General features: G+C 36.8%; 1 protein-coding gene across 3 annotated transcripts in view; it reads right to left on the reverse strand.

Annotated features, from left to right (window-relative positions):
* Positions 1-8300: 8300 nt before the first annotated feature.
* The window catches only part of NCK1 (NCK adaptor protein 1), an 83216-nt gene continuing 79164 nt past the window's right edge, over positions 8301-12352 (reverse strand). For all 3 annotated transcript variants that reach the window (XM_004314857.4, XM_004314858.3, XM_004314859.4), the window contains 2 exons: positions 11026-11738; positions 8301-8997 (listed from right to left, as the gene is read on the reverse strand). In XM_004314857.4, coding sequence (XP_004314905.1) covers positions 8803-8997; positions 11026-11738 — 908 coding nt within the window. In that variant the 3' untranslated portion in view covers positions 8301-8802. The remainder of the gene's footprint in view (positions 8998-11025; positions 11739-12352) is intronic.

Here is a 12352-nt window from a genome sequence, read left to right on the forward strand (position 1 = left end):
GAGTGGCAAGAAATGGGGCTCGAAGGTAGACAAAAACAGGATTCAAGAGAGAGCTTTGAATGCCTTGTTGAGGAGCTCAGAGTTTATCCTGAGGCAATGATGGTTAAAAGCTCAAATCTAATCTGTCATTCCCTGTATTTGAGCTTTAAAAAATTTATGACTAGGGTAGAGAAAATCGTGGAAGCGGCCAGACTGGAGGCAGGTGGGCCAGAAGGGAGGGATGTGGGTCAGCCAGTTGAGAGATGCTGGCTTCCACTAGGTTTTCCCATGTCTGTAGAGAGAAGTGACTAAATTCAAATGATGGAGGTAGAATTGACAGCTCCTAGATGTTGAGTGGATTGGCGGAGGAGGAGGCAAACATGATTTTCACGTTCGTTTGAATAACTAGGTGGATGACAGCATCCCAACCTAAATAATGTTAAGGAGGTGGGGTGGGAGCAGGGCAGGCAGGGTTGGGAATGGTACAGAAAAAGGCTGCATGTGTTCAGTTTGATACACTCGACTTTGAGGTGCTCATATGGGCAGGGGCAGTCTCCAATATTCAAATGATCTTTGTCTCAGTTTATGAGTGTCAGGGTATGGCACCACTTCCCCTACATTCAGCATTTCATTGGTAGCTGAGACCAGCAAGTGGGTGAGAACATTCAGGGAGAGTATGTAGATTAAAGAGACGTGTGGATACGCTCCAGGAGAAGACCTGCATTTAAAGGACCAGCACAAGCAAAATGACATAGGAAGATATAGGGGGAATAAATAGGTCAGAGAGGTCGTCCTGGAACAAACTATGGTCCTGGAAATGATGAGGGATGGAGTGATCACCAGGGGGGGTGCAGAAAAGAGTCACTGAGTAAATTATCAAAAAATGTCTCCTGGATTTACATCACCTAGAAGGTCATTTGTAATCTCAGTAAGAGGAGTTTCAGCGGAGAACTTGGATCAGAAGCTAGATAGTTGTAGGCTGAGGATTGGATGGGAAAAGTAGTGCTCTTTTGATGTGAAGGGGAAGAAAGCAACTCTATGAGCGTCATTTTTATAAAACAATGTCTTGCATAATATTTGTGGGAATTAAAGAATGTAGACAAAGCACATTAGCACAGTGCCAAGGACACAGTAGGTCTTCACAAATGCTGTATTAACCATTTGTTATATTAATAATATTAACAATAAATACATTAGGGTTTATTTGCTCTGACTGGCTGGCCCTTTGTGGGCTGCCCATCTTTCACTTTGGCCCCTGGATCAGCAAAAAAAGCTTCCAGTTGGTGACACCTATTAGAGGGTGGTCATTAAAAGCATGGACTCTGGAGCCAGACTGTCTGGGTTGGTATTGGTGCTCTGCCACTTACTGTGTTTTTTTCGCCAAGTCTTTTAAACAATGTTTTAATGTCCTCCTCTGTAAATTGGAGACAACTGTAATAGTACCTAATTCGTAGGGTTGTTGTGAGGATTATATGAAATGGTACACTTAGAACAGAATCTGGCAAAGTAAATATACAATAAGTATTCGCTGTATATCTTTTAACTACATCAAGGTCAAGGACACTTGCTGCATCCTCTCCTTGATCCCTGCACTCTATACACATTTCCATATATTATACGACAGACTTGCAAGGTATTGATAAAATTTGATTCCCAACTTTTCAGATGAGGACACATCTGAAGTTTATTTACTGTAGATCCCAGAGCCAGTCAGGGATGGAGACAGGAATTCCAACAGAGATCTGCCTAACTCCAAGTTCTTTTCACTCACCTTACTACCTCCCAATTAGTATCGAAGGAGGGCTCACAATGTGTCTGAGGGACGTAAAAGAGTTAGTGATCTAGGAGATCAGCAAAGGCTTTAGAGAACGGACAATCCTCAATATGGAATTCCAAGGATGTACCCGTTTAGATTTGGATAGGAAAGATGTGCTTGCAGTTAAGCATTCCAACTGGGAGAATGGCATGGGAAGGCCCAAGGATGGAAAAGTTGAGGGGAAAACAGACTGAGGATGAAAAGGAAAAGGAAAGTAAACAGAAAATGGGAGAAAGAACAAGACTCATTTAGTTATGTGATGGGGGAGGAAGGAGAGTTGTTCACCAAACCTTGAGGTGTTAAGATAGCTCAACCTGGGCATGGGTCCCTGTCAAGATGCCCCCGCCCAGCACTTGACAAGTGACAAGCCATGTTGTCACTTGTCATGACATGTTGACATGACATGTTGCCATGTTGACAAGGCAGTACTGCCTGCCAATCCTTCACAAGCCACTGCAGAAAGTCTCTGACCTGGGCTCAGCACACCTCTAGGGGCACTGAGGGGTAATGCTACCTGCCTGCCACAAGCTTTTGAATGGCAGTTCCTCTCAGGACTGGTCCATGAATCAACAAGGAACTCAGACGATCCACCTCTGCATGGGCCATGCCACTGGGTGAGAACCTCTGAAGGGCTGTGCCTCACTTGCTAGCCCCTACCCTTGCCTGGATCCCCGACTCTGATCTTGCCTTTCTCTTCTGGCTTTGAGGAACTTCTCTTTCTACACTTTCTCATCAGCTGGTTGTGATATTTTGTCAATGCAACATGCCAAAACCAAACTGTCCTCTAACCTGTTGCTGCACTTCTCAGATTAATTTCCGCTGCACTTCTCAGATTAATTTCCATGGCCTTCCAGAGTTGAAGATGATCAGTCACCTATGCCTGAAGATGAACCGCTGGAAGAACAAAGCTATTTCCTATCATAAAGAAGTACAGTCTAGAAATAGGAATTTTTTTTCCTATTACACTATTTGCAGCTTGAATATTTAATTACAGAAAGAAAAGCAAGGAGTTAAAGGTTTTTGTGGAAAAGTAAAGAGTGGGGAAGGAAAAGGAGATTGATGGTCAAGGAAGAGAATCCCGAGCCCTCTGAGCCCCATAGGGCTGGGACTAGAATGAAGCAAGGGAGGCACCAAGGGTGCAAAATTTCAGGCACTCACTCTTAGGGTTGTGCAAATGCAGGGTAGGTCCTGGTGCCCTGGCACAGACCACGTGGTCAGTTAATTGCAATAACCCTTCCTTCCTCTACTTAACACAAAATAGTTCTCTTCCCTTTACCAAGATTCCTAAATATCTGTCCTGTGTTTTAGCACATCTGACATTTAATTGTAACCCACTGTCTAAATTATTACTATTATATTTTTTTTCTGGAAGTAACACAGTGTATTTAAACAGTGGAATTCTCCTTGTCATAGATTTTTCTAACTCCCGCTTCCACTGAGTCTGCTCCAGATGTAACTTTCACACACTTTCAAGCTCTGGTTTTCAGGGTTCTTACAGCCCTTTTTCAACCTCCTCTGAACATTATTTTCTTCTTCAATTTCCTGCCTCGTTTATTGTCTGGCACCAGTGCAGAACATCAGGAATTTAACCTCCTTAACCTCAATTCTTTCCTTAGGGGGTGATGAATTAAAACCCTTAAGTCTGTCAAACTGCCCTCCTTCCTGTAGTTATAACTGATTCTTTTCTGTGACATTTCCCAACAACTTCTCTTAAGATGTAGAATCAAGCCTTATTCAGAATAGTCCTTTGTAGTTAAAAGTTCCGTGTTTAAATAAAACAAATACCATTTTATTCAATTCTAAAATTTGAAAACCAGAAACAATGCTCTGTAATAGTGAAGATCTTAATAATTTTCAAATGATTTTGATTGCTGTATTTTCAGTCATTCACTGGTTTAATCCTAGTCATCACTGATTCTATTAAGTGAAGCACACAATATGCTCAGTCTGTTTTATGAGGCCTCCAACCATCCTATATAAATTAACACCCCACTCTCACTCTCCGACCTCCTCATCTTGCTCTGTTTTTTCTTCATAGCACTTCTCCATTAGGCATTACATCACTAGAAATGAAAGTTTTAGGACAGTTTTTGGACAAATTTGTCCATTTTCTTCACTATCATTTTGCTACGTTAGAACAGTCTGGCACCTACGCAATCAAACATTTGACATGAGGTGGTTGGATGGTTGGTTGAAGGACAAGTATCTCCAAAAGCAAAACAAAGACACAAAACCATATACATAGATATAACCATTCAAAAAGTATTTTTCTCATCTTGACGCCAAGTGATTAGCATATGCGCTGATGAAATCAGTACTTGTTTTCTTCTACAACATCGCCCTTATCTACAGTCTAGAAACCATATCAAAACAAGTAAATGTTTGGCATTACTTGTTCCAAGAAAAGACATGCTTATTCAGGGATCACTAATTTCTTCTACAAATGCTCAAAAAAAAAACAAATTTAATAACCATTCCGGTATTTAACCTAAAACAGACAACACTTTAGTCTCATTCTGGACTCCACCTGTCTCCATAATTTCCTGAAAGCTATCTCCAAATGTTCTACATAGCTTCTGAGCCTAGAGATTTAAAGCAACTAAATACCTTAACTACCTTAGATGTCTATTCTTAATTGTCTATTTATGCTTGTCTTCCTGTTCGAGAGTCATTATCATTCCACCGAGGTACAAGAAAACATGGAGAGGAAATTGAGTACTCTTTGTCTTCTTTGTAGTTATAACTACAAATAAAATTTGCAACATTATTTCAAAATACTGAGACCAGCTTTCCCTGAAGCTTTAAAAACAGCTTAAAAAAGTAATTTGAGTGGAAACATTTAGAAAATCAGCCAGTCCGATTGGTAAACTAAAAGTTTGTGTGAATCCTTTGTAGGCATCAGGCCAATTCTGAAGTATTTGAGATAATGAAAGTGCTCCAGCCAACAAACATACCCTCAAAAAGACACTGTGGTTTAAAACATTTACCTTCGTGAACACCGCCAATAATAACAAAAACTCCTCCTCCTGCTCTTCAAAACCTCACCAAGCCCAGTTTATGTTCTACTCATTAAACAAACAAGTCTCAGCAAACTGTATACTTTCAAATCACAAGAACCCCTCATTAGTAAACAAGAAAAATATATTTCTTTGGTCATTTGGTTTTAGGTCAACAGCAAAAAACTAGGGTGTGGAGTATGCACAGCATGCTTGGTCTGTAAGAGTTTAGAAGATGACAGAGTTGAGTCATATAAACTTGCTAAACCAATAGAACCAGTTTATCAGAAGAGAGGAGCTTCCTACCTTGCCTTGCAGTAGAATAAAATACAGGTTTTCCCCAGAAGCAGTAATATGGCATTTTCAAAAAGTTCACTGGATGCTGTTCAAAACATAAAATGAGGATGTCATCTATCCTGTATCAAATGTACTTTAAGTTAGAAGCAACCTCAGTTGTGAAGCCATTCGAAAACAGTTAAAGGATGTATATAAATACAGGATTACAAAGGATTTCCTTTTCTTCTAGCAAAATATTAAAGTGGAAAAGTTAAAGCATGCTGAAATGCTACATTCCTAATTTATTGATTTGGACATTGCACCTGAAGCATTTCTGCAAAATGGTAAGTTTCCAGATAACTCCAAGTTATAGGAAAAACAGGGAGTAACAGTAACTACATTTGGAGACTTGAACTAAGGGGGAATAAAGGCTGGGAAAGAGCCTTTTTTACACTTTTAATTTTGTTTTTAACCATATGCATTGGTAAAAATACGGGAAGCATCCATACCATCTGATGCCTTCTGGGAATTCAAATTTAGTATTATCAGCTTCTCATTTTTCAGGGGAAAGCAGAACTCTGGATTTTATGTGAAATCTCCCAATTTTAAAATGTTAACCATTACTTTTTTAAGCATTGTGGGTTGAACTGTATTGGCTGTATCCTGAACAGGGCACCTTGCAAGATGGGAGAAGGGTAGTGGTGGTAAATTTTGGACTTCTCAACAGCAAAAAAAGTGGCCGGGCTTGCCCAGAGAAGAAGGTGCCTTTTCCTAATTCTCACAATGTACCTACACAGACAGTAGTGGCCCTGCTTCTCGCAATCTCTGGATTAGATGATAGAATTAAAGCATTAACACTGGAGATAACTTATGTGCCACTGATCTATCCACATATCTATGAGGATAACATCATTCTAACAATCCAAGTTGCTCATCTGCTAGGCTTTTTATTCTTCCAGCAATGGCAGTTGATTGCACTTAGGCCTTCTGATTTTAAGTGATATGTCTGTGACACACCATCTTTAATAGTGCCAGGTGCCTGTGTTACTGTGTATAGTCAAAGACGTGTAATATATGTTTGTGAATATGTATTCAGCTGAACTTAAGGACTTATGACCAAATAACAGATACAGCAGCAATAGCTTTTTGTTACTGAGTTTATATAAAGTTCTGAAAAACCTTCTTCCAAGATTTTGGAGAAGTTATTTGTAGAAGTGGGTTGGGCAGGGTTATGTGTGTTATGAATATTTAAATTGATAGTTAAGCATCTCCTCACAGGTGGAAGAAAACTACTGTAATACTGCTCTTCCCAGGACTTTCCTCCTTGTCTAAAAACAAGCACAGAGAAGCCAATGTGTCACAATATAGAGTGTATCAGGCTGGGAATAAGGTTTCTAATACAAGTCCTGCTACTAGCTAGCTATGTAGATGTTTTCTAAGATGGTTCTAGTTCTTAAGAAAATTAATTCATGCTTTTAAAAAACAGTCATTGATGTAAAGATTGGTTTTAAGACTTTTAAAAAATTGATAAAATGTTGAAGTAGAAAATTAAGTAGTTCCCAGTGAGGTTTCATCACATAATAGGAGGAGCACACAATAGCTATTATTGGCACACAAGGACTATCTAGGAATTCCCTAGTTATTATAAATCTAATTATGGCACAGAAATATGCATTCTGCTTCCAGTGATACTCCATTCCTAGCTACTTTCTCAAAATCCTTAACATCAGCTCTGCAGGGTTTGCTATAAATAGCTCATGTCTGTGATACAAAGTAGTAATTGAGTTGCTCCTCTCCTTTTTTTTAAACAAATAATCCATTTTTTAAATAAGGAAGACTGGGGGGTGGGGACCACAAAGAGGTGGAAAATAAAAAGAAAGCATCATCAAATGTTTGTTTAAGATTAAGAAGATGTTTGCTACCTAGTCATTTTACAACTACTTTAAAACTATTTTCCTCAATTTATATTCAAGTGATTTTACAGCAAAAAAGGTAAGAATACATGACTTTTGTTTCCATTAAACTTGCCTACTAATAATCATCTTAATAAACAAAGGGGGCTGAGAAAGATAATGAAATATGAACTAAAAGGATTTAAAAGCAGATGTAATGAAGACAGAAAATTGTACAATGTCTATATTTGCTAACTCCTATTGCTTAGTGAGAGAAGTCAGGGCTGCCACCCAGTGGCAATGTAAGTCTTTAAATGATCTGAAGATTTAGAGAATTAAAAAAACATTTAAAATAAAACAAATTTAAAAAAACCAAAGTCAAAAACCTCATGAATTAGACAACTTCAATTTTAGAATCAGTAATTCTGGTGTCTTAAATGTCTGTTCATAACATATTAAAGAATGGAAACATTCATTTGCGTAGGCAGCATTGGGGAAATTTTTTAAAATCTCATGACTTTCTACTATTTACTAAGTTATGTGGTTTTAGTAAGTATTTTCTATTAAAATATTGAAAGTACTTTGCTTAAATTAAATCTCCAGAATTTATAGTGGGGGGAAAAGCTGTGACCATAAAGTATAACTGGTTTTCTTCTGTGATGTATAGAAATAGATTAAATACGCTACAGTAGCCTCTCATCCATACACCCAAACTTCTGCTTGATAAACAAAAACTTAATAGAAGCATCTGAAAATATAAGATTCTAAAAATAATTTTCCCTTACCATTAGCACATCACATCTTTTCCTCAGGTATACATCAATTTTAGTGTCCCAGTCAATAAAATTCAAAGCTGAAAGAAGAAAATGAGAATAGCAGAAATACTATGCCTGATAATTATTGATTTTTTTTTTTGGTGGGGTTGGGGAGAACCAAGTATCTCATTGCCTCTTACTTCTTCAAACTTTGGCCATAGCTTTTTTCATATTGACACAGATATAACATATTCAAAAATAAGATGCTTTGGTAAAATAACACTAGGGGAAAAAAATAACACTAGAGCATCCATTTACAGTTTGAAAAGCTAAATATCTCAGAGACTGTTTTGTTCTCTTGAATAACCAGATGAGAGAGAAGCACCAAAAAAAAACAAAAAAAAACTTAGGAATTTACAGATTTTTGTTTCCAACAGTTGTAAATTTAAATTGTACAAGATATGTTTTCTAACCTATGTCCCGTATGTTTTGCTTTACACTGAAAACAAACGAATTTTGGAAAATAATGACAGACACAACATACTTGATATTTACAATGGCTTGTGACAAATATAATACCTGAAAATAATTTCTAATTTTCCATTTATTATTGCTATTTAGTCACAGAAAAGATTAACAACTCTCCAAGAAATTTATTTTAGCATATGCCATATATTGATATAATTGATATAATAATTTTATATGAAGAGAACCATTGCAGAAGTAACTAAGGTGGTGCCCTTACAAGGAAATAAAGGAAAGGCAATAAAGAAATTCTTCCATATAAAGACTTTCAATTTGCATCATTTTTTCAAAATATAAAACCTTAATATTAGAAGCGAAGAGAAAAAGAGCAAAAAAAAAAAATAAAACAGAAGACCAAGGATAAGGAATTGCTCTATGCAGATGTTTGGCATATGTAGTATATATGTATGAACTGAGTTATAATAAAAATACTTATGTATTATAGTCAATTTTCATATAGAGTTAGAAACAGCAATTTCCAATCAAGCATGACTGGACTGATATTTTCTCAGTCTTCACATGACGAATTACAACTGTATAGCAGTCACTTCTGGTCAGCAGTATCATGATAAATGCTTGATAAGATACAATTTTTCTCCTTGTTCACTTGTAAAAATTGGTGCCTTTTTGTAATGTTCTACAAGTTCTTCCATGGTGCTGAATTTACGCTGCCCAATGCAGTAGACAGTCTCTTTTAGTTGGACTTTAAAATGCTTGTTTTTCCCTTGTGCTTTTAGTGATACTGAAAAATCATTTGGCTAAAAGAGAAAAAAATTTTGAAAGACATCTATTAGCATTTTTATATTAAACTAGTAACAGCTAAAATGTGAGCACTTTAAGTACTAGGCACAATACTAAATTATTTACATGAATTATCTCCTTTATGCCTCAAAACAAACCCATTTTACAGATGAAAAAAAAATCAAGGCTGAAGAGAAGCTGAGTTGCCTAAGATCATCCATCTAGTTAACAAAAGAGCCAGGATTCAAATCGAAGCAGCCAGACTCTTAAGTCTCTTAACTATTATGCTCTACCTAACACCAGGGCAAATCCTTTAGTTTAACATCTGAAGCATAAAAACTATCTTCTCTCCATTCAAACTACTGGAGAAACATAGGAGAAAATCCAAGACATCCACCCCTTTTCAATTAGTAGCTAACAGTAGCTGTCTTACAGAGTAAATACTCTGAAATCTCAAAGATGAAGGACACAAAAATGAGAACTAATTTAAACTCTAATAAGAGATCATAAACTCAAATGCCTATAAGGGGCAAAAAAGAAATGTAAACAATGGCCAGGGTGGCTATATAGGGGGAAACAACAGTACATGGCCAATCTAAAGGAGGTAGCCACTTAACTGCCAATTGTTGCCTTGTAGGAATACGGCTCAACATTGATAGGCCTTCCAATTTTAAAAGGGAAATCTGATGTCTAAATTCTTATACTAAATCTCCCAATATTTAAAAACTGACAATGAATTCAAATGTTTAAAAACACTGTGCAGGTCAAATGAAATATGCCTATTTGAGACCTCTACTTTAAAAATTCGACTACTAAAAGTAATGGTATATTTTGGATAATATCTATGCTTAATTACCCACAAGAAAATACACAGTATTTTGCAATCAAGTTTTAGGTTTTTTTTTTTTAACCTTACACTCTTCTGAATAGTCTATATCAACCTCTTATACAGTTACTGCCAAAGTTTCAAACAGTGGGTTTCTTGGAAACATCTTATGGTTATTTACCACCCACTCCAGGGTCACTCCCTTCTAATCCTTCTGCCCACTGCTTGTCCTAGAAAGTAGGGCCAGGTCAGGCACCTAACAGAAAACAAATCCCACCACTCTTCCCTATCATAAATCACCTTCTCCTTCTGAGGGGTTATGTACAGGCCCCCATTTCCTGAACTTCACATCAGGCAGTTCAATTAATTTCAATCTCGCCCTCTCATCTTTCCCACCCCTCACCCCTTAAACACACACACACACCACTCAAACAGATAGGTCTTCTTTCTTTCTTTCAACCTTCTATACAATCATACATTAACTTTTGTACAAATACATATACACAAAAAAAGCCAATACTACTCATGGAAAAGTAGTGATATCCTTTATCAAGGAAAAATAAAGGCCATTTTTAAGGGAAATGAGTATTGTCAAATTCTAAAATCCTAGATAGTACCCAAAAGAGCCCACAAAACTATTTTCTTATTCAATTTTTATGGTTTTACAGTTTTATTGTTTTACTAGTATTGGAACAGAATTTATCTTTTATTGCAAATGCACTTCAAATACAGAGTGCATGTTCAAATGGGTTTCTGAGGTATGTAATAGTGTATTCCAACGTCCAAACAAGCAATTTATAAAAAAACCAAATATCAATTTTTTAAATTCAGGGATTTCCTTTATTGTAAGGATGACAGTGTATCCATTATGCAATTTAAGAAATGTTTTCCCAGTTTAGTCTACTGCATTGTTTTACTCTCAGTGAAGAAACCAGTGTTCAATTTTCTCCATTTTTCAGTTTAATGCAAAAGAAAATATTTCAGGAAGGCAAAACCAACAGTACTAGGACAAGGCTTTTAAATAATCCAGGGTAGGGCTATATATTACTAAAATTAAATACACTTGGAAAGAACACTGACTTTCACTAAGAAACTTTACATATTTTAACAAATATACTACCTGGTTAATTTTAGGGAAGCCACTTAACTTCTCTAATCTTCTATTTATTTTTTTAATACTCAGAGTTCTATTTCCATTTACCTTTGAAAACCAACTTACCGAAGATTCACTATCACGAATGAGGAAATCACCTTCATGCCCTCTTTCATTTAATGCCATTTCTGCTTGGTGCCTGGTGACTTTCCCATAATACCATGGATTGCCAGCAAACTTTCCAGTGAGTGAAGGCCTAATGTAATCACACTGTGGAGGCGATGGTTCCAAACCTGAGGTTAATGGATTATTCTGCATAATGGTAACATAGTTTTTCGGCACCAGACCAACCATTCCATTGATCTTCCTGCATTTCCACCACTCAGGGTCATTTTCAGGTTTTTCAATAACATCCATTACATCGCCTTTCTCAAAATTAAGTTCTTCATCATTGGACGAGCTGAATGGGTAAAGAGCCTGTACCACATGTAACACTTGCCCAGTATTTAGGTTACTGACGACTGCTGCTAATTTCTCTGACAAAGAACCCACATGGTCACCCAAAGGACTGTCGCCTTCCTCAGTCACATAGTTTGAAGGGAACCATCCAACATGTCCATTGTAGCTACCCCGCCACCACCCATCACTGCATTTCTCCATGACGATCACCTTTGTCCCTTTTATCAATGACAATTCATCCTCTCTCTCTGCCATGTAGTTAAATTTTACATAAGCAGGCATGTTGAGGTCATACAGACGTTCCCCTGGGTCAACAAAGCTATCATCAGCAGGAGATGCAGAATCTGGCACACTGGGTTTTCTTTTCACTTTTCCAATGCCTGTTTAAATAAAAAAGGGTAATGAGAATATAAAATAATGATAATCAAAAACACCAATTTATTCATTATTAAGAAAGTATCTTCAATTCTGTAATTCCTTCAAGCCTTTTAACTAAGATAACAAATTCCGTCCTTCCTTCCTTTTTCCCTCCCTCTCACTCTTTCTCTTTCTTTCTTTACATCCTCACGACTTATAAAGGCTCCAGCAAACCCATATTCTTCTTGTCTTACTTTATTAACTGAGATTCTATTAACTTGCTGTATAGAAATAAAATAGTAACTTAAATCACAATTTTACATGCAATATAAAATTGTAGTTAAGTCTAGGTAATCCTCCCATTTGCTTTCTTAGTTCCCAAGACCCAGGTTGCTCTATTTATTTTACCTCATGTTTATTTTAAAATAATATATCCACAGCAGCAGAGACTTTTGCTGACTTTGTTCATGGATATAATCCCAAGGATCTCATACAGTGCTTAGTACACAGGAGATGCTTAATATATATTTGTTAAAAGAATGAAAAAAATAACCAAATGGTACTATCATCACAAATGTATGCTACAGCAACTTTAGTCAGGCATTTTCACCGCTGCTCACTTGAAAACTAAGGCATT

Source organism: Tursiops truncatus, chromosome 4 (genome assembly GCF_011762595.2).
Source record: "Tursiops truncatus isolate mTurTru1 chromosome 4, mTurTru1.mat.Y, whole genome shotgun sequence".
In the NCBI taxonomy this organism is placed as follows: domain Eukaryota; kingdom Metazoa; phylum Chordata; class Mammalia; order Artiodactyla; family Delphinidae; genus Tursiops; species Tursiops truncatus.